Here is a 23364-nt window from a genome sequence, read left to right as displayed (position 1 = left end):
TTTTCGAAATGATCATTGCGAATACAAAAAAAACCTATCAACTTTAGGAAGCACTTTCATATCCCACGGACCCCACCAATGTCCAAATCAAACCTAGTCCCTTGCATATGCCTGTCTACAAACCAATCAATGTCAAGTGTAGGTGGACGCAGCCCACGCTAGTGATGGTGACAGGAAATAAGTACGTCATTCTCAAGTGTTTTGTCCAATGTCCAAACCAAATGTTGACTTCACTGCAAACATACATCCAACAGAAAATAGCTGGCATGATCCCAAAAAGAAGTAAAGGAAGTCAGCTAAGCTTAAGTATTAAAATGGGCGTCCAATTTCTGACCGGTTGTTGGAAGTTGATCTGTCTGTCGACCCACTTTGGTCCAAAATGCTTCTCTAAGGTTTGAATTGCCATGAAATTTGGTACAAACATTCAAGGTCCCATGAAGATAAATCCGAACCACTTTGGTGATCCCCTGATTTTGGATGGGGTATGGACCAAAGTATAAGGTCAAGGTACAAGTATCGATGGTTACCTGCTCCTTCACAGACTGGGGCTCCAAATGTGCAGGATGGCATCGTTCATTCTTGGAATATTTTGAATGGAGGAAGTAAAGACGTGTTGTCCATGACTATATACAGAATGAATTGGGTAGATAAACATGGCCACATCTGCCTTTTTGATTTGTTGATATAGCTTATGTACTTTGGAGAAAGACTGATTAAATGTGTAAAAAACAGAAAGTACAGAACTGTTTCCATAAACAATTATGGGGTCTTTTTTTATCATCAATTAACAGGTAAGATGACTATTGAGCCTCAACTGATCACTGACATGTAATTTGTAAGCTCTACTTTCAAGTCATTTAACATCCAACACTGAGAGGTAACTTTATGAGCTATATTTAACTTTAGCAACACATTGTACCAACAGACCAGTCAAACACAAAATCCACAGAACATCTTTTATTTTAGGCTACAGTGTGACGGAGGATCTGTTTCACAGAGCAAGACAAACTGTAGAGACAATGAAAGAATTTTACTAAAAAAAGTGACGGTTCTTTTAGATTCCTCTTCATTACTACACGACAATATGAATATACATTATGTACATTTGCTCATAGCAGGGAGGAACCGTTCCTCACTGACACTTTACGCAGACGTCATACATATGCGAGAAGGATCGACCATACGGGGTAAGAGAATGTGTTGGAAATTGAGAACATTGTGTAGTAAACAGTTTAAAGTTTTAACAGTGTTGGTCACAAAATAATAATAACAATGCTGCAGTGGATAGCAGTTGAGGACAGCAGTGGTGAGAGGTAGGTTATAAGAGATTCTGGAACTGTATCAAAATAACCCAGCACATCACACCGCGATGCACACAGTGCAAAAATAACCAGGTATTTATCTTATGGTGCAGCAGAGAAGAACTGGCTGATCCACTGTAACTGTAGAAACCAAGAATTGAAAATACTTTAACTGAGTAAATATGATAACTGGATGATTTATGATCGAAATAATCAAGTTTGTACGTTGGCAGGAAGTCTCAGGTGACACCCGAGTGACCAAGTTCCTGCCAGAAACAAAGAAATGTAACGACAAGGTAAACTCTCATGTACCGCCAGTTTTGTAGTGCCCTGGGATTTTGTTTCCATGAGTGTAGCCCAAACTCTTTCACTGTCTCTTTATAGAAATTTCCATCACTATGTAAATCCTGACTGTATCTTGTTTTTGTTAGATTTCTTAATTTACTTGAACAGATCCTGGTCCTTTGAGAAACAGGCAAAAAGAGCAAACCTGACCAAAACATACTCTTATCATTCATGCAATTATTATTTCACGAATCATCTTTAAAATACCACATACATTATGTCTGCCTTGATTTGTGTTAGCCTGCAGCGCCTCGTCCTACCTCTCGTCAGCTGGCTTTGTCTCCAGATACGTTATCTAAGGTCAGTTTTAGCATTTCTCCACATTCAAAAGGGAGAGCCATGAATTCAAAGTATGATTCAGATAATGAAAAGGGGGGACACGTGTCAACATACAGTATGTTAATTGGATTGCTGATCTTTGCCTGAGGGCAAGGCCTTAGTCTCTCCTGAGCATAGTGGGATAAGGGGCACTGGGGTGTGTGGTTGAAGTGTGTCTCTGTGTGTGTGTGTGTGTGTGTGTGTGTGTGTGTGTGTGTGTGTGTGTGTGTATATTTATGTGTGTGTATGCTAATATCACAGTTAACGGTGCTCCCCCTGCATTCACTGTCCTTCCTCCTCACGTAGGAATTGGAAGACAGATGAGAAGTCCTTGTTAGCATAGCCGCGGGAGCACATGACTCTGAAGATCTGGTGGGCGAGGGAACCCAGAGGGATCGGCGTCTTGGTGTTGGTGGCAGTGTTTTGGGCCAAACCAAGATCCTGGAAACAGAAAAAGAAAGATGGAGAATATGAGATAGGAAGACTAACATAATAGTCACTTTTTTTGGTCTAATAGCTGCACATGGATTCTACGACAGTATCCCATCTAGTCGGTTCCCATTCTAAACATGTCTGCTATGAATGGACTGTTTTCTTGGCCTGTGTTGATGCTCTGGAGCTACTTCAGAATTATTCCCACTATTCCCAAATCGTCATTAATGACTCCTCTTTAAACAGTTCTACAAGATACTGTCACTATTTATTGTTTGTGTGCTGGACGCTGGACGCAGATAATACTGGTTTATCTGCAGTGAAGATTTTACAGTCAATGTTTTCCATAAAATGAAACTTTACTTGCTTTATGACTATTCACACGTTACTTACTTATTATTTACTGAGCTGTGTATGCAGAGTACACATTGTAAGTGATTTAACAGACACCTAGATGCACCGAATAATAGACAGACTAACCATCACAGGAGAGCTAATGCAGTAAAAATCAAGTGGCACACAATAAGTCACAGATGGAGTGGTGAAGAGGAGAGCAGATAGAGCCACACTGAGACAATAGAACAGTGAGACAATGAGAGATGGACAAAAAAAGAGACCAAATAAAGAAAAGAACAGTAGAGAGAGTAGCAGCTGAAATGCTTAATCAAGTGTTTGATTGATTACTGGAAGAAATATTGAGGAATGGTGTAATTATTTCATCATCATTTATCAAGCAAAACTGTGTGGATCTGTAACGTTCCCATGTCTATCTTAATGGGGAAATGAACATTTGTGTTTTGAAACGTAAGTTGGACTAAACAGGATTTCTGAAGATGTCACTTTTGGCTCTGGAAGCATGTTGTGGGTATTCTTTATTAATTTCAAACAAATACAGACCAAACAAATAATCAATAAATAAACCTGTTAATGAAACAAAGAGTCTCAGACGATTTTGTTTGAAGAAAGTGTGACACAAACAGTTGTACCTTTGCCATTAGTGTGGTTCCAAAGCCGCCCAAGTAGTTGTTGGCAGAGGGGACTCCGTCCATGACTCCAGGGACTGGGTTGTACGTGTCGCTGGACCAGCAACGGCCTGAGGACATGTTGAGGATCTGTGCCAGCAGCTTTGGGTCTAAACCAAGTCTGGGACAAGAAGAGGAAGAAGACAAATCAGTATCTTGTTTGGAAATGTTATCTGGGAGATCCAGAGGTACTTCAGAGCAGATGCGCACAGTAACATTACTGATTCTTATCTATTAGAGGTAGAAAAAAGGGAAAAGATGAATTTGTAATTGATGAACAGATTATTATACCTTCTTTTTTACTTGTTAGGCTAAGTGAAGACATGGTAGAGGTAAGAAAGGAAGGAGGAATTATGCAAGAAGTCTGGAGGAACAGGAACGCCAATTATGGAATACATTTTCTCAACATGGAGAAAGATAGGTGTGGGGGCGCCCTGTGATTGTTGTGACCCCCATTGAACCTTATTCCCGGCTGCGACCATTCCTCAGTGTTAATGGCTGAAGGCTTTGTAATGCCGGCTAATGCAGTATTGATGTTTACCGGCACATCTATCCTTCATCATCCCTTTTTCATGAAAAGAAAGAAAGTGGAGGAGGAGGAGGAGAAGTGGTTAAGCAGCACAGGGGAGCCATAAACCTCGCTGTCATTTACAGAAGCATGCTCTTACTTTTGCTGCCCCATTTTGCAGCAACCTACTTCCATATGCAAGAGGACAAGTCTCCAGGATGCGATTTTTTTTTTTTTAAGAGGCAAAGAGAGGACAGACAGAAATAAGCAAGGGGCAGACAAACCAAGTGCCAAGTATTACAGCAGGGAGGGTGCAACTACAGCGTCTGTGTCAGTAGTTCAATCTGACTGTGTAGTGCAGCTTTTGTATATTAACATTTTAAAGGCCAGTGTAAAGCTGACCACATCAAGCCCTGGCTGTCTCACTTCACTGTTACTTACAGGCCCGTAACTCTATTCTGCTCTCTATATGACTATTAAACCATCATAGGTCCTTAAGGCCAGCAGCCACCCCCCTCCCTCCACCTGGCTCTCATTCTGCCATTACTGCCACAGTTTTTATTAGCTGTCTACCAACTAATTAAGAATGGGAATTGCATTTACACTCTCGCCATGTCTCCCTCTTCCTTTCCCCTTCGTCTCTTTTGTGTCCCCTGTGACGCCCTCATTTTTGAAAAATGTATCTATAGATAATGTAGCATAAGTGACACTGTGTATGTGTGTGTGTGTTTGTTTGCGTGTGTGTGTTTGAGTGTGTAAACACGTGTTCTAACTCATAGTTCTTTTTTTTAATGGCAGCCTCACTCATGATGGCTTTTTTTTTAGTTTATGTCTGCAAGCATCTCCCTTAACATCCTGCCTCTCCTCTTCCTCCCCCTTGTCTTCCCTGCTGACACCTCCCTGTCTGAGGACTCTGGGGGACATATGTTTGACATCGCACACAACCCCCCCCCCCCCACACACACACATTTCTACGCGCACACACACACAGAGCTCCTCCCAGTGTTCTGGGTCAGCAGCTGAAAAGGTTACTGGCTGAGCTACAATAAAGCGCGTCCGAGCGCACAGATCGTTTGTTATAGCGACCAGAGACGCTGACGGGGAGCTGTTGTCCTCTGTTAACGATAAATCAATGAAGATCCCCTCCTGCTCCCCTCACACACACACTCACACACACACATACACAGTCGTGGTTATTAGCTGACACGGTGGCGGTGTTCTTCGCCTGCGGTAATTTGCGTGGAGAAGAGGACATGTCACGCTTTAACAGGATTGACATGGGTACACACAAACACAGGCACGAACACTAAAACAAACGTGTTGCTGTGTGATGCCACTGCAGATTAAAGAAATGTGAGAGAAATGAAGATGGAGGTGGCAGTGGAAAAAATAAAAGGGGAGGGCATTTAAGCGTTTATGTGCTGGGAGCTCGAGCAGGTGGAGTTCATTTGCAGCTCAGATATTAACTGTCTTTTCATGGCAATTAGCTCCTCATCCTGGTCTGTACCACAAGAGATGAAGCCCAACCCGTTCCCCATTTATTATTACATTAAAGAGCTAACGAGCACATATACACACAAAAGCATTTACTATTCCATTTATAGAGGCAACAAGCACATTTATCACCCAACTTTAATCTTCATCAGAGCATATGCTCACAATTCATTTGAGCTAAGGGGAGAGGAGGAGGAGGAGGAGGTGTCTGTGTTCATGTGTGTGGTGGCAAACCTACTTCTGTCGCGACACAAAGGATTGTATGTTGCTATACCCTTTGATTCGCCGTTGTTCTCCCCGTTAAACAAATAAGGGAGTAAATGTGTGTTCCTACTTGTGTGCACCAATGGCCGCATGTTTGTATGGATGAATGAGTGCAGGTACACAGGTGTGTGAGGTGAACCGTGAGCCGTAAAAGCCTCATATCCCTCCCCGATCCAGACGTCTATTTCTTTCGTCGGCTTCCTGTCCTTTTATCTTCGAGTGTATCATTAAAATCACCACTGCCCCTCTATGCTACAGCGTCTCATCCCCCTCCGTCACCGACTGGATGGCTGCGTGCAGAAATTACAACAGGCAGGAAAGAGATGAAGGGATTAAAAGAGAAGAGACAAAATGATAAGGTAAAGCAAATAAAGATGGAGAGGAAAAAGCCGATAGAGAGGGAAAGAAAGAAAAGCAGAGCGACGGGATGTGTTTGTGCGTTTCGGAGCGAGTGTGTGTGTGTGTGCGCACTCATAATTGTCATGCATGGCCATTCCTTGCACTAAGAGAACGTCACGCTCTGTTGAAGACGGCCCAAGCTTCCATCTGAGATCAACAAATTAGCTCCAGGAACAGAACTCTGTATGAGAGTGTGTTTGTGCGTCTGTCTGTGTGAGCAGGTAAGGACCTAGCAGGCACACACGCACACATGCACACACACCCACACACACACACACACACACACACACACAGAAAGGGCAGCTCTATCAGGCCCAAGTCCACCATGATAAAATGTTATTGCTGTTTTGCTTTAAATTGGCTGTGAGCGCTCAGACGCCTTTGTCTCGGACTGAGTTGTGTGTCTGTGTGTGTATCAGCACACCTAATACCTAAGAGAGCGTCCTCTCTGCATAAGAGGCCGCAATGCAGCATGGGAGATTTAAGGGTGTCGTCTCTCTCTCTCTAAACAATGACAGTCTTCGTCAAACCCTCTAATAAAGCCCCAGAGGTCAACTAGTAGGAAGAGTGAGAGACACTGTACACATGTATACTCACACGACAGCAACTGAATATGGGTCAGATGATATAAAGAATAATTCAAATTCAAAATGAGGGGATGCAGTGGTTAGTATTCTCACGGTTTTTTCAAGGCTTACCTTATAATGATGTGCACTGAGAGTATAGGTGCTGTTGCAGTTTGGTAGAAAACTGCTGTCTTCAGTGTCTCTGGATGTAAATTTGTGAGTCTAGGTGTGAGTGCATCAGTGTGACAGTGTGGCAATGTGTAAATCTGTGTTGCTCCCTTAATGCCGCCATATTTCAGAGGTCTAGTGTTGGGATTTATGTGCAACTGCTCATGCCAATTTTCCTCCTCTGTCTCAGCACAGATAAATCAGCTGCACTAACACAGCTGCACGGGGCGAAGAGCAACGCACGCACATGCGCACACGCTCATGCACGCACACACACGCAAAATGGGTCCGCACACCATTTAAGCTGCAAAACCCATAAAACATATAGAGTAGACAGAGGAAACAGTCTATTATTGACGTGGGATATGTATAATCAGGGTGGAGAATAAATTCATACTTCCAAAGGTGAAAATCTAATCTGACGAACCTGGTAATTTCATTCATATGAGAAATAACAGATGTGTAGTGCTTTCTGCTGTGTTTGTTTGTTAATTAGCAGGATGCTTAGGTGACTGATATTTATGTGTTTCTTCAATTTGATGCAAATCCAAATAAAAATTCTGATCTAGTGAATTTAAATGTGGTTTCATAAGGGGACTGTTGAGCCTTGGTGGAGGAAATACTCCACTGAGCATCCACTGGCATATCTGCATTTTCGCAAATAGTAATCCAACTTTATTTATCATGCATCAACATTATATATTAGCTAGATATTCTCAGACCAAGACATTCAAGCTAAGTGGTAGTTCTGTTAGTCATAGCTATTATCTTATGTTACAGGGTAGGGGACACATGACGAGGCCAAGTAACAACAATGCTATCATGTTGTCAAAAAAGTGTCTGATATATCACAAATCTGCAATGATTCAAATCATGTTAAAGCTGTATCTAGCAGCTGGGTCACCTTGAAATGCTACATGCTACCAAAGTATCACATTTAGTTGCATCTCCCCATTGTCCTCATCTTCCCTCTCACATGAATGGGAAAGGGATGACTGACTTAGGGACCCCACTGGTTAAATACACTGTCAACATACAGAATTAACGATATACAATACAATACTCCTGTGTGTCTGGTATCGTGCATAGTAAATATAGTATACACAGAGTAACCAATTCAAGAGATAAACACTTTGCAACAGTAAGCAGAGCAGCACTAACAGATAAATACAACACACAAAATACAAACAGAACACTGTTTCCAGTTAGTATGCAAAGTCAGGGACAGATACCCAGTTATGATTCATAAACATGCACACCTTCCAGTAAATTTACATGAAGGTGCAATCAAATTGAATGAGCGCCATGTTCTCCATCCTTTTAAGCCATATTGATTGTACTGGTTGAGGACTTCATATCCCATCATGCTCAGTGCTCTGGCCAATGAGGCTTTGTGCAAGGACAAGGCATGATGAATGATGGGATTTCTAGGCGGCGTTCAGTGACAGGGGTGTGACAGGATACTAGTGAGAGCTCAATCAGCAGATGTAAATCAGAGTCTGTGGCTCTGCCCCCTCATCCATCTCTCTCCAGCAGAAGCAGCTCCCACTCCGGGCTGCACTGACCCCTTTGCACCTCCATAAACTGCACACACATGCACGTACGCATGCACGCACACCGACACACACATTTCTAAACCTGTATTGAAGCAGTAAATTACTGCCACAGTTACAGCCATATCACTGGTACAGTAATTTCGTTTAAAGTAATGGCTATATCTAAGGGCGAGTTCACATGGTCGTAGTCATGCTTGGTTAAACGTGGAACCATCAATTGGGCTTCTTTAAGTTTGTGGTTCTTGTACTTCTCATAATTGACTCGGGCGGATTTGTCCATCTCTTCACATCCTTAACAGAGGAAAATTAACCTCGATGGACCAACTGCCTAAAACTTTGAAGAGCCCAGTCCCAAGTATCCCTGTGTCAGACTTTCTACCTGTGGTCTCCTACATAATAATTACAGTTGCTGATGTAAATGTAGCCACTGTTTTCCTGTTTGTGTTTCTCTCTTCAGCATAGCAGGCTGGAAGCAGCTTAGCACAACACTGACGGACAATACCTGATGCCGAGGTTCATGGTCTCTGCAGTTCCAATCATCCCTATGGCCAGCAGCATGTTGTTGCAGATCTTTGCAGCCTGGTGAGGGTCAAACAGACAAAAACAGAGCACGTTGTGTGTGCGTGAATGGGGTTTGTAAGGCAGCATGTAAAACAGATACTGTAATAAAGACTGTAAATCTATAAGGGTCTGTCAGACACAGATGTGAGATGATCCCGCTTTGTAACAAACTAGTGGATACGCCTAAAAAAATCTTTAACAGGGACTTTAGCTCCCATAATTATTAACAGGTAACATGTTTAGGGTTATAGCTTAATATTCATGATGCCTAGCACAAATAGTATTCCTAGTGTAAAGGAAAAAAACATAGTCTTTACAACATATAAACACATGCACGTTTTTTAACCAGTAGTCAAAGATGTCTGTTTGCACTCACATTAAGCAACCTCATGGTTAACTGTATAAACAGGCAGTCTCCCTGAGGATTAAATACTTTGTCTTTATGTGATTTAAATTTGCTAATTAGTAGAGTTTTCCCCCGATGTATTATTCTTTAAGGATGATTATTAAATCCATACACTTTTATGGATAAAATATAACACATGGTGTTTGTGTGTATGTTTGAATGAATAGAAAAAAACCTAATTGTATATTTACATTTGAGTAACTGTCTTCATATATCTGGGTATATAAGTATTTAAATGACTGAACTACGGTTATTCTTCCTTTCGTCATTAGGTCTCCCCCCCATTCAAATTTAAATTGCTATCTCGTAATCTTGCTTTTAATTCAGCCTGAATCTGATTCTGTTAAAGCCTGGGATTATTATACTTTATCTGTCCTTTTTTAACTTCAATGTCTTTCACTGTGTTTTTCTTGTCGTTTCATTGTGATGTTTATCTTTTAATCCATTATTGTGTTGCTTTTTTTGTGCCATGACTGCAAAGCACCTTTGCTCAACTCCTGTTGATTTTAATGTGTTGACTTAACTGGACTGAAATAAGTTAATTATTGTGTATAACCCCTTTGCCACCGGTCAAAAACCCACTAACACCTACTAACATCTGGCTTTTGTCTGCAGTGGGAATGGATTCAAATCGGTATTCACTCCCAGGTCCAATGACTCTTTGGCAAGATAAAAAGGTGAGAGAGCTTCTCATCATGACATCGAGTATGATGCATCATCGAAAAAATAAGGAAGGCCAGTTTAGGATGACTCCTAAACTGGCAATGGGAAAGGAGTCAATGACCTTTTTAGTAGGTTTAGCCACATAAAAAGAAAGGGGTTCCGCTAATTTGGTTGTAAATGAGGTATATTTTATCAGAGGCTGTTTGAAATGAAGAGGGGCATGTATGTGTGTGTTAGCATGTGTGAGTCTTTACCTGCCCGGTGCCAACTTGTCCACAATAGACAACATTGGCTCCCATGCAGGTGAGCAGCTCTTGTGCAGCATTGTATTCCTCCTCCACTCCACCCACCATGAAAGTCAGTTTGGCCAGGCTGGCAGCCCCAACACCTAAACAAACACACACAACACTTGTTAAAGAGATGAGCTTAGCTGAGGTGAACACGTACTCGATAGTAAACACATTTAACATATTGATCCAAAGTACAGTATCTCAACCCAGACCTGCAACACACAGCAACTATGTATAAAGTGGAATGGTGAGTTAAAATGTACAAAGCTTTGAAAAGGCGCAGACTAATCATGGTCACTGAGTAGCGTTAGTTAGTAGATACACAAAGAACATCATATATCAACTGTTTGACTGTTCCAACACTACCAACTGCGTCTGAAAGGTCAGCTGTGTACTTTTCTGTGTGTTCGTGTGTGTGAGACTCATGGTGGGACAGGCGTGTTAAGTAGTTGTGCACCAGAGGGACAGAGGTATCTTTAAAAGCCGATTGTTGCCATCATCCACTGCACAACTCTCGTGGGAGCCGTTGCCTTTTGTCCTGTCACCCCTACTCTTTCTCTCGCTTATACACATACACACACACACACTCATACCAACAGCTGTGCCTGAGGCACATGGCCCCCCCCATGGGGGTATCAGTGACAGGCGTGAGGGGTAATTAACTTTACACTTTATCATGTTCAATTAGGTGTCCCTCCCCATGCCTGATGGCTTAAGAAGCATGCCATGTTGTAGGAGGTAACCTCACCCCCCCACCTCCCCACAGGGTCCATAATGTAGCAATAACCCCCCTTTTCAGGGTGGCTTTTACCCAGCTGGCCTAAAGCTCTTATGCAATGGAACTGTCTGTTTAATGTTTAAGTGATGAGACCACAGACATTAACACAATTAATTGGTGGTAATCATAATATGTAATGTATACAAATAATAATGCGTACCTACAATAGTTTGAAAAGTATTACATGAGCCAAAAAGTAGAGGAAGGTCAGAGAGAAGCGTCCTTCAGGAAAATGTGCACAAAGTGAACGACTTTCTTCAGCGGAAGGAAAGAGAGAAAGAGAGAAAGAGAGAAAGAGAGAGAAAGAGAGGAGGATGAAGAGGGAAGAGTTCAAATCTCTCTTTAGGGTGTTGTCTGGCTCTAATGAAAGGCCTCTTAATAGTAAAAGCCTAATAATGTTGGTGTTAATAATTTAAAGGGAATTACCAGGCACAGAAGAGCTGACATCACATTATCAGACTTCACTGCAGGAGAGGAGGAGAGTTACTGTAGATTTCCATGACCCATAAACATGAATGTTTCTCTTTTTTTACCCTCCCCCTTCTTTAATTGGCGGCAGTGTTGTCAAGTGTTCGATGATGCCACTTCACTGTATGTGTACAACGTGTGAGTGTCAGCGATGAGCTGTCAGTAGGCCATTAGGGCCACATAATTAAGACCAAGGCCCATGCTGCGGCAGCTGCCCACAGCGCACGACAAACACACGCTTAACATAAGGCCGCCTCACACACCAATCATACACACATATGGTCCACAGACCACTGACATGATAGATTCATCTCCTTTATGCTCTTATTTTTCTGTCTGACTTAATCTTTTTGAGTCTGGTTTTATTTTATATCAAGTTTTTATTTAGGAGCAGAGATTGTTGAGGATTTTCTCTGTGACTAAATTGTATTTACATGTAGGCATCATGTAGTGCATAATGTACAGTGCTGAAGTAGCCGTAAAAGATTTTTCTTTTTCTCTTTAATCACAGTTAATGGAAGTCAAAGTTCAGCCAATCAGTTCTGTTCTGATTGCACAACTATCCTTGTTTGGACACAAACCATTACGTCACTTTTAAACACATCATCACCTCAAATCACTATTAGAAATTGTATTTTATTTTCTTATCCTGTTTACATTAAGAGGACTTGCTTTTTGTCCTCATAAAAGAAAGTCCCCATATTATGACTGTAGAGTTATACTTTTACCACACGCTTGCACACACCCACACAGGTTTATGCAGCTTTCCTTATTAGTACTTTGCATTGATTTCCATGTGTACAGCCTAAAACCGTATACCTAAACTTAACCATGACCAACTTATGCCTTACAACTAAACCTTAACCAGGCGCACAGAAATTAAGTTGAGCCTCGTCATGACCATGAGGTCAATTGGTCCTGACAAAGTCTGTGTTGATAGAAAAGGTTCTTAAGAGGTAACAAAAGTAAGCGCACGCACACGCACACGCACACGCACACGCACACGCACACACACACACACACAAACACACACACACACACAGAAAGAGCAATGTGACAACTGAGCTGGCTCATTAGTGGAGATCACTGTTCGCGGACGACTAAAGAGGAGATTATTGATAACAGAGTCAACTTGCTGATCAATAGATCCCACTGAGAATAGAGGGAAGGAAGGATAGGGAGGAGAGTGAGAGAGAGAAAGAGAGAGAGAAGTAGAGGGAGACGTAGATATGACAGCAGAGAAGGAAAACAATCGTTCTCTCTCTACCTCCCAGCATCCCTCCCAACTCTCCCTCCCTCAAATTAACTAATCACCCATAATAAGCTCTTATGATCTGTAGTGGATTTCTATAAGCAGTGACACCAGGATGATGGAAGATCCTCTGCGCTGGAAGAATAACATATCATTAGCATAACAATGTACGGGTGCATGTGCGCGTGTGTGTTGGGGGTATCAGTGACTGTTTATTGTGCGTGTATGCGAGTCTACGATAGTGTCTACACTTTTATCGTGTGTGTGTGCATGTCTATGTTTCAGGGTGTATGTGGGTGTGTATGTCTGTTTGTGTGCATGCGGGGACGTCCTGTTCTTGGGCCGGTCCTGTCAGAGACGGATTAAAAAGGAATCCTAATGAGGTTTCCCGAGCACCGGGTCTGCCGGCTCATCCATCCCAGCGGGAGTGACAGTCCTGGATCGTTAGCACTACACAACTACACGACGCCCCCTAGGGGGGGAGACAAGGTGTGCGTATGTGTGTGTGTGTGTGTATGTATCTGTCTGGGTGTGTGTGTGTGTTGGGGGGGGCACCTATGATAGAAGATACAGGGTAGAGAGATGAAGAGGAAAGAGGAAAATAGGGATGAAGCTACTAAGAAAAGGAGACAAATTAAGCTACACTATATAATGGCACATCAAAATCTACTGTGTAAATTCTCAACAATTTAAATATGCGATAGTGATCAAAACAATACGGAGAGAGAAAGAAGATCAGACTGAGACTAAGGAGGAAAGTAATTAAATGTCAAGGAAATGCAGTAATGGAAACATCATGCCTCTGCTAGGTCTCTCATCCTCGTGGATCGTGGGTGCCTAACTCTGCACCCCAAACAACCCAACACCAATATTATCTGCCCATGTTGAAACTGGATGGACTATTAATTAAGTACAAATTTTAAGAAGCCTGACCCATATATTGGCCGGCCGATATCTTGGTACAGACCTATCGGTATCTGCATTTAAAATTGCGGATATGTTCAGAAATTAAAACTTTTATTTTACAGAATAATTAACGCAGATTACATTTTTACATTTATATTAAAATAAAATAAAAATGTCTAAATGGATTAGGGTCACTTTCTACATGCGTGGTTGTATTTGTGTTTTCTTCTCATTCATGCAAATATCAACCCTCGTTTAAATTCTTTGTCATAAGGGTTTGATCACGACATCGCATTGACGTATCAGTGTCTGCGACTGTGTGTTTGTGTGCATGTGTGGCCCAAGCTTCTTTGTAGTAGCAGACACTTATAGACAGCTCCTTCCACTGATCTCCTCTATTAACAAGATTCAAGTTAATAAGCAAGCAATCAAACACGATTAGCACAGATGCTTAACAGCAGGCTTCTACACATCAGGCATTAACCATCAGAGGTTGAAACTAGTTACGTGAAGGCAAAGGAAGATCAGAGCAACAACTTTGGTTTTGGCCTGTTTGTAGTAAACACTAAATTCATTAGCACTTCTTACATCAACCCCAAAAGAATCAACCAAAGCAGTTCCTGCCTTGTAACCGTTTAAACTTGGGCTGTTTTGAAGTGGCGCATGTACATACAAAGTAAGCGAGAATGTCTGTGTACATCTGCATGCAGTATCTGTGTGTGTTTGTGTGTTCCTGCGTATGTGTGTGTGTGTGTGTACCATGCAGGGACAGGTGCAGATCCCAGAGCCGGCCGCCAATACGACGTCAGTTGGAGCTTCTGAGGCCATGTCTTAGAGTTACGAGCCGCATGTAAACCAGTAGGCACTTTTTATTGGTTGTGGGTTTAAATTAAACTACATTTGTGAATATGAGGCTGTGCAAACACACACAATCATGGACCCACATGCACACAAGAGGGGATGTTCCCAGAGTTGGGTAAGGAATGACGCATTTGACAACATGCCACAACCGTGCTTTTTTTCCCCCCAAAGTATATGGAAAAATACTGAGAGCAAAACAACACCTATAATATCATTAGCGTTCCTTCAAACACCTCATTTCCTCAAATGATAATGTAGCTGTTTTTACAAGAAGAACGGCAGGAGAGATTTAGGGATACGCCAGATATAACGCCACACATTCATGTCCAAATGTAGTTTGTGTAAACAAGCTCAGGCTTTGGCAATGCAGTACCTTGTTTGCTACCAGGTTTTAAACTATGTGCACATGTCAGGTTTAAGTTTTGGCTCGGCTGCAGTCATCTATAATTCATACTGAGAGCGCTTTCACACTTAATAGTGTTACAGCCTTGAGTCAATGGGAGTTGACTTCTTGCAGTGTAAGCCAGTGGGGGTAGGATGTTTACAGGCCAACAACACAGCCTCATGTGGTCGACCATTATAATTACACCCAAGGGCAGAGATTTTTTTTTTCCTCAAACAAATTAAAAACCCAAACAGGGCCCGTAAAAAAGCGTAACGGATATCGAGTGAATAAGTCAAACAGTAAGAGGGTATGCGTTAACCAAAATCGCTCACATGCATAAAAACACACGAAAAAATTCAGCACTTTCAACAGTTTATCTGCCAACTTTGCTAATGCCCCTCTGTTATGTTAAAAACAGACTCTTTATCGGCTCCAGTTTACGAGCGCAGAGCCATGAGAACTGACTCCAACACACAAACGCTCCATGAGAACCTCGAGCAAGTAGGCGACCGGAGAAAGTTTGGGTTTTGGTAAGAGAAATGAAGGGGAAAGAGTCGGCACAGTTTCTTGTACACAAGTGACACTCCAGCCTTAAGAGTTTTAGTTTGCAACATCTGTTCACTGACCACCAGACTAGCCCTCATCATCATCGTCATTATCATCATCATCATCATCAGTAACTGCTGTATTCCGTAGGGGGAGAGGCTGGTCAATGCTATGTGACAGAGGATGGAGGGAGCAGGAGAGATCCACGATCAATCCCTTCCCGTGGCCCGATGAGACTCATCTAGGATAGAGCAAGTTAATAATGATCCCCAATTAGGCTGTTAGCAGGCAGGGACACAAACACACACAAATACAGACACACTCAGTCCATGGCTAAAGTGCAGAAACTGTCCTTCATACAGACAGAATGCTAATTCCCTTTTAGATAAGTGACATGCAGTGTGACATTTGCGCTACGTTTGACGGACAGATACTTTTTGTATGACTCATACACCAGCTGGCTATTTGTCTGAAAACACACGTGTATATGGACACATATGAGGACACACACACACAGCCACACAACAGATGACACAGGGGCAGATAAGTAAGAGCCAGTCCCCAGCTGCTGTGGGTCTCCCTCCATCTGGAGCATAGGCTAGAATCCCCCTATAACCACCCCTCCATCATTGCCATCCCTGGTCACTTACACCCTCCCACTGGCCCCCCCCACCACATTCTCCCTCAGTGTCCCAAAACCTGTCAGTGAAAGGCTTGTTATGCTAATCTAGTCTTTGGACCACTGACGCTCTCTAGTGCTGGTTAGCAATCAACATGACAGACTGCGACAGCAACCACTGCCCCCTGCACATCCAAACTGATTACTTAACTCAGAGACAGACTACTAACTATTATTTGAATTTAACTTTGTTCCAGCTATTTGCTGGAACCAGAGTGTGAGATAAAATCAGTGTTTTTCTTTGTGGAAGAAGCTCCAGGCCCTGAATGCCTGGAGGGAGAAGTAGAGCCAAGACCAGTCGGCAGAGGAGTGGATTGGCAGCGCTGATTGACGAACAAACCGGTGCCAGGCTTGGCTCAGACAAGCCGCTGCAGGCTGGAGGATGACGTTCAAACTGTCAGCAAATGACACACTGCAACACTCAGGCTTCAGTGATGTGGTATGGATATGATTAGAGTGGTGTTAAGACTCAGCCTAAATAGGTAGTTAGCTGAGGATTATAAGGTCTCGCAAACAAGCAACATTACCCAGAGCTCACCAAGGCTCCTTCTTTCTTACCATTGCACCAATCACGGACTTTCCCTGCGCTGGGAAAACACAATGAAAGGTTTTTTAGAGCCTTTTTAAAGCCACCGTCCGTTAGCAAAGTGGCAGCCCACCATGGGTACACAGACACAAACACGAGCATTCTGGGTAATTACTGCTAACGACCCCGTCGCTCGTAGCCAGACCTCCTATTTTTGCCATAGCTGTGCCAACACCAGAGCCTGTGACATCAGAGCTTGTTTTGTTGTGGGTCAACTTTGCATGCGGACGCATTTAATGACACCAGACAGTGGTACAAGTGTGTAAGCATAAGTTGGCATGCCTGAAAAGCCAGTGTCTACGTTAACATAACTGAGTCTATTCGGGACAGTGTTTGTATGAGGCCAAGACAATGGTCAAAGTGCAAGAAGGAAAGCCGATGAGAAGAGAAGTGAATTTTTTATTGATGACTCTTTAAGAAGGGTTAAGACTCTTCAATTCAAATGCCACAGTTTGCTACCAAACCTCCAGTGACGCACACAGAGCACAAATACACATTTCTGTGTAGAATACACCACCTCACCTACCACACATGAAAAGATTTATTTTATATCAAAAGAAAAATCTAAATTAAAAATAAAAACAGACACAGACGCCACAAAGAGAGAAGGCTGCATCTGCAAAAGCTTTAAGACCACAGGAGATCACGCCAATCCTGTGCCCAGTGTGTCTGTGACTCAATCTGCTTCAAACCAAACTCATTTCGCTGAACTAACTTCAAAGTCAATGTAATCATGTCTCTCCAAATCACAATATAAATATATATATTATTACTGTTTTGTATTAGCGTATTGCTTTGTCTCCCAACTTTTGTGAAGCTACCCTTATTAGGACTTAGCATTGACTTCCTCTCATTGAGGACAGCCTAACCAAAACTTTATCCCTCATATTAACCAATTCATGTCTAACCCTAACCTTTACCAAACCACAATTCACATATTATCCCTGACCTTACCCAGGACCTCAGAAATTAAGTTGAGCCTCATTAGGACCGGGTTTCTGTCCCCTTAGGGTCTAATGGTCCTGACAAGCTCAGTTTGGGCTGTACACACACACACACACACACACACACCCTTTATGAATCTGACAGTACCCTATTTGGGGTAGGGTGCCATCTCCTGGTTAGAACACAGCATGTAAACTCAGATCCCACCCAGAGATGTGTTGAGTGTGGTGAGGGGATGGGCGGGTGAATGGAGTGCAATAAGGTCTCTGCTATTTTCTGTTGCGTTGCCACAAAGTGGAACAAATCTTCATGACCTGTCACTAAAGGTTTAACCCGGCTTATCAGGGTCACACTATCGCCACCAGACAACTTTCATTTCCTAGCTCAGAGTGGGGCTGAGTGTTTCAGTGTGTGCATTTAGGGCTGGGACTTACCTTATTTATCAGTGGACTCCCTTTAAGATGTATCGAATAACTGTTTTGTCAAAAAATATCTGTGAAAAAGTGAAAAATTGTGAAAAATCTATCTTACATTTCAGTTGCTGGTGGTAATTATGGATCATAAACAACTTCTCTGCTACTTTACAGTGACCTAGTTATGTTCTTAAAGGTGTCTACAAGTGACATTGGGTGGGAGGGTGCATGCCCTGTGTGTACAATGTGCATGTGTGACAGAAGAGTGTCTGCAGAGCTGAGTGCAGAGGCCAGAGGTAGCAGGTAAATCATTGGTCATCTCAGGCTAGTAAAAGAGGCTTAGTTTAAAAGACAGCAGAGGAAGAACCTTCAGATGACTGCACGCATGAACTGTGCACTGTCTATAATATGTAAACAGTGTGTGTTTGTGTTAGCGGAAAGTAACAGGCTTAAGGCTCTGATCTCAATGACTGCAGTCGGGCTGCTATTTGACGCCAGCTGGTAAACATGCCCGTGTGGGCCAAGTCTACGTTTGTATGGCAGAGGAAGGGGGCTGCAGTGTGTGTTGTGCATGTATGAAATGATTGTGCAATAAAAAGCAAATAGACTATGATCAGACTGAGCAGTCTGATATGCAGGAGTGTCAGGATGTGGAATACCTTAACTTCACACCTGATTCCAAGGAAGTGTGTGTATGTGTGTGTGTGAGAGAGAGAGAAAGAAAGTAAGACAGAGACAGAGAGATGGACAGTTTAACAGCGGTGTGTCTCCTTCATTTCTTATCTCCCTCCTCTCCTCTCCTGCACTCAATGTGAGAGCAGTTTCTCTCCTCTTTATGGCTCTTTATCTGACATGAAAGGCACTAACATGGGATACCCGCCATTACGGCTCCATCAACATGAAAAGCTCTGACATGGGATTCTCCACCGTGGCTCAGCCCATTAAGGACGACTGGTGATCCTGTGGTCTGTCAAGGAGCCGTCAAAGGCAGACAGCGCCAACATAATGAGGACTTAAAACCTTAACCTTGCCTTCAAGTCCCCTCCGGTCAAAAGCAGCTATAAAAATCTCCAGAGGGCAACTACTGGCTGGCCCGCTAAGTAATTACAACCCATGTCCTAGCACTAAGCAAAAAGGTCCCATAGTTTAGATACACAAAGGAGTGTAAGACAGTTGAGGGGTCATAGGCCTAACAGCATGATTCTTATTCTCAAATGAACAAACTAGAAGTCTGATTCTGGTTTTTAAACCGTCTCCTTGTTCTCTCATTTCCTCTTTGAGAAAGAAATAAACCCTGCAATAACATTTACAGAAATGTCGTATCCTCTCTAAAGACACACATTGGGGCTTCATTTGTGTAAGACAGCAAGTCAAGGAAAGGTGAACAAGATTAATTATTCTTTCCGCGAGACATTACCTCCTGAAACTGGAGCATCCATGAACACGGCACCCATTTTCTCTGCAGCTGCTGCCATCTCTTTTGAAACAGACGGGTCAATGGTGGAAGAGTCAATCAACAGCGTTCCCTTCTTTACTTTCCTGAAGAGAGCAAAACAAATGGCATTAGCATTTCCTGTACAAGAAGTTTTCTCAAGCCAAACCTGTTCTGTTTGTACATTAAACACCTAATGTGCAATTTTTGCCAATAGTTTCACTTGAGGCAGGACGAAGTTAATTGCTTTGGTATTTCACAGTGTGAAGGTAAAATGTGCTCACTTGAGGATGCCATTTTGACCAGTGTAGACCTCTATGACGTTGGGACTTGACGGCAGCATGGTGATGATCCGATCGGCTTTTTCTGCCACTTCTGCAGGGGAGTCCACAACCTGAATGTTGGGAGTCATCATCAACACAAAATCAAGGTATTATAGCTGTTATGTGTAACGACCTGTTGGCTCAGAAACACATACTTTGTTGACTCAGCAGCTGTTGTAAGAATTAGTTCAATAAGGGTGTATGTGTATTCATTAGCTTTCAGATACTATATGTCTTAGCAGATAAGGCCTGTTCAATACAAGTTTAAATGTGCACATGTTATTTACCTGAGCACCCAGGTCCTGCAGTTCCTTGCTGGACTCTGGGAAGTTGTCAGTGGCAATAACAGGATAACCATTCTTTAACAGGTTTTTGGCCATGGGACTGCCCATGTTTCCCAGACCAATGAACCCCACTGGTGTTTTTGAAGCCATTGATCGCATTGACACTGAGGGAGGAAAACAAACAGGAAGTTTGAGAATAATGGTGAGACCTTTTGTTTAGCTGAAGACCAGAATGTTTGTCAAACTCAACACTTTGACGTTCAGAGAGGCTCGAGAGAAATTTTATGAATTGTGTTTGGCATGCAAGGGTTATCTACGACACCATGTTGTTGTAGCAATTATTGCTTGATTCTACTTGCCTAATAAAAACATTAATAGCTGTAACTCACTATGAAAACCATTTGGCTAATGATTGTCAGTTTAATGTCAGTGAATAGGAAATGTAAATATTATGCTGGAAATTCTCTGATTAGGATCAATAACAACAGAGAAAATCTGGATCTTTCTGCTGTGACATACCAGCAGCTTTTGGGAAGTCTGGCCAAGCTATTAAACACTGCTGGCTCAGCCAAGGTTCAGCCAGATTAACAGACACTAAACTCAGTGGAAACTCTGGCGGTGGGCCATCCAGACTACAACAACAGAATTAGACAAGGAGAGTTAAGACCTAATAGGAAGCCTCACCTCAAATTCAACCAACCCTTTAACGCATGCAGATACCACAGTCCTGTTACTTCTGTGATGATAGACATCCCACCACAGTTCCAAGATGAATCGTATCAAAAGATATGAATGACATTAACATCAGTACAGATTCTAGTAAAGTTTTGTTCTCTGTAAAATGGTCCTGATTTGGTTTGAGAGCTGCCTTCAATTAGGGTAATATTTTTGTATCAATTAGTAGCTGTACATCACAATGCATGGAGTTCTGCAAGGGCCAATTATCGGACCTGTACAAAGTTGTTCTTGTCACACACACAAATACACAGCTGTCAACAAACAAGTACAGTTTAAACGCCTCCTCTAAAATTTCTTCCACAATAACTTAGACAACATTTAAGGATACAAAAAAGAAAGAGTCAAAATACTATTGCTTTTCCATAAATTGACAAGAAACCAATTCCTAGATACATATCAGATCTCTTGTCACGGTATAAACGCTGCATCTGTCAGGTCAGCAGTTTCTTGATTGCTCTCAAACACACATGATAAAGCTGTTTTTAGTTTCTTGACTAATAAACAAATTGCCAGAAGAGCTCAGACTTGAGACAGTACAGACTTCTTGTAAATCCAGATTAAAGACCTGTTCAGTTTGCCATCGTTTTTCATCAATTGCACTGTAATTTCCACAGTTTATGTGCTTGCATAACTGAATTCAGAGTCTAGCGCTTTTATTTCTGTCCTTATGATTTTGGTTTGCATCATTTTACAAACTACTCTACGTTTTTCTTGATTATATTCTGTGATTTTCTTCCTTGTTCTTATTTTTTGAGCTTTAGTTCCTATCCCGTCCCCGTTTTGTGCCTGTAACGTTCTTATGAATACAAAAATACTTTTATAAATAAATTAGCTTTGCCTTGCCATATTAAAGTGACGATACATTTCAGTTGACCTTATTTTCTAGCCTGTTCTTTGCATGACCCAAATATAGATTTTTGTCCTGTATAGTCCTAAGTGTTAAACAAACCTGTACATTAGAATTAAATTATTATTATTTCCACAATAACATGTAGATTCTTTTATTAATTCATTATTTCTGTTGTTTCTCTTTGCCAAAGATTTTATGCTTTGTTTAAAAATAAGTCCTGCACTATTTTGAACTGTTCTCAGTTTACAATGATAGTACTCAGTTACAAAGGCAAAACATAAAGAAATATTCTAATATTTGAGAAGCTGAAACAAGAAAATAATTTGCACAATAACTGAATAACTTTTCTTTTGAATAATGCATCTACAATGTAATTGATGGGCTTACCATTTAGTTGAGTTCAGGCAAATAGGGTGCATATGGTTTCAGTAACTATATAGATGTTTTTTATAATTATATGAATATTTAAGTGTATTTAAGTGGAATGATAAATGTAGAGTGGGGAATCGTGTTGGGGTGAGACTTCATAGGAAGAACCGTCACAGAAATATGAAAATATATTATCCAGTATTTCAGGGTTATGACGAGTTACGGGCTACATACAAGCAGCATCTCTATTACATAGTGGTGGTCCCTTGGTTTCAGGTAGCATCATCCATATCAATGTCCACTGTTCCTAATTTTAGAAACGTATGTGTGTTGTGTGTTGTGTGTTGTAATTTGGGATGGAAGAGGAGGAGAGGAGATTGAGGAGGCTTTGTGGCAGTGTTGGACTTCAAGGCTAATCCATGTTTGTGTGTAGTGTAGAGCCAACTGCAGTACTGTGACAATATAGAGTGACACCCTACATGGACACCACACATTTACATATAAGTCGATAAAGAGATGCTATGTGGGCTAAGATTAGCCATTGCGTCACACATCGCTCATTACGCAGAGTTTCCATGAGTGAGACGCACACAGCAGGTGTCCAAACTCAGGGACACTGTGTCCAAACTGAGACATTGAGCTAACAGGGACAGTGGGTGGTCAGACTCACAGATATGGTCAGACTTTCCTCAGAGGGCTAACAAGCTAGCTAACAGGCTGGAGCTGAGAATGCTCCGCTAGCACGTCACCCCCTGGACACACACACATGCACACAAAACAGGGGGAAACCGACAACACGAAGCGAATACGTTACCGGAGGCAAGGTCGACATGCTTATTCCACCGTAACAATACATTGCGTGACCCTCTAAACAAGGCAGCCATGCTTCTTTGCCTTGACCTCGGCGCACAGTGACAGCTGTCAGACCAGGAAACCCCCACAGAGGACTGCTGGGGTTCAAAGCCAATCACAGCGCTCGGTTAGACTCGGTAGCCAATGAGGAATGAGCCAGAGGCGGGACTTCCGGTGCTTTTACACTTCGATGTCCTTTAGACGCTACTGCCTGTGTTCAATTTATATCAAAGTAAAAAAACGCAAAAATTAAATAGAAAAAAAATATTGGAAATTATAAAATAATTATGTAATAGTGTTCGTGTTTCTGTTCGCAATGCAGGAGACTGTAAATAAATTAAACCCTCCAGCTACGTGTACACTTGTGGCATTGGTTTAAGTTGCAAAAGAGTAATATTTAAAAT

The 23364-nt window shown here is 42.1% G+C and overlaps 1 protein-coding gene across 1 annotated transcript; it reads right to left on the bottom strand.

The window, feature by feature from the left end:
• Positions 1–942: 942 nt before the first annotated feature.
• hibadha (3-hydroxyisobutyrate dehydrogenase a) lies at positions 943–23039 on the bottom strand. Its single transcript, XM_061092790.1, has 8 exons — positions 22923–23039; positions 20155–20315; positions 19829–19938; positions 19530–19651; positions 10258–10391; positions 8876–8952; positions 3383–3539; positions 943–2405 (listed from the first exon to the last, which is right to left on the bottom strand). The coding sequence occupies exons 1-8, from the start codon at positions 22990–22992 to the stop codon at positions 2247–2249; spliced, it is 990 nt and encodes a 329-aa protein (XP_060948773.1). The 5' UTR covers positions 22993–23039; the 3' UTR covers positions 943–2246.
• Positions 23040–23364: the final 325 nt, after the last annotated feature.

The sequence above is a fragment of the Limanda limanda genome, chromosome 19 (assembly GCF_963576545.1).
Source record: "Limanda limanda chromosome 19, fLimLim1.1, whole genome shotgun sequence".
NCBI lineage: Eukaryota > Metazoa > Chordata > Actinopteri > Pleuronectiformes > Pleuronectidae > Limanda > Limanda limanda.
Note: the sequence above shows the minus strand (reverse complement) of the source record. Positions and strands in the feature narration are given on the sequence as shown.

Excerpts from the sequence above, each read along its gene's own strand:
- hibadha (XM_061092790.1), bottom strand. The coding sequence starts at position 22,992 with ATGGCTGCCTTGTTTAGAGGGTCACGCAATGTATTGTTACGGTGGAAT. Across the intron at positions 19,939-20,154 it reads TGCAGGACCTGGGTGCTCAG|GTTGTGGACTCCCCTGCAGA; the intron begins GTAAATAACATG and ends CCCAACATTCAG. Across the intron at positions 19,652-19,828 it reads GGTCAAAATGGCATCCTCAA|GAAAGTAAAGAAGGGAACGC; the intron begins GTGAGCACATTT and ends TGCTCTCTTCAG.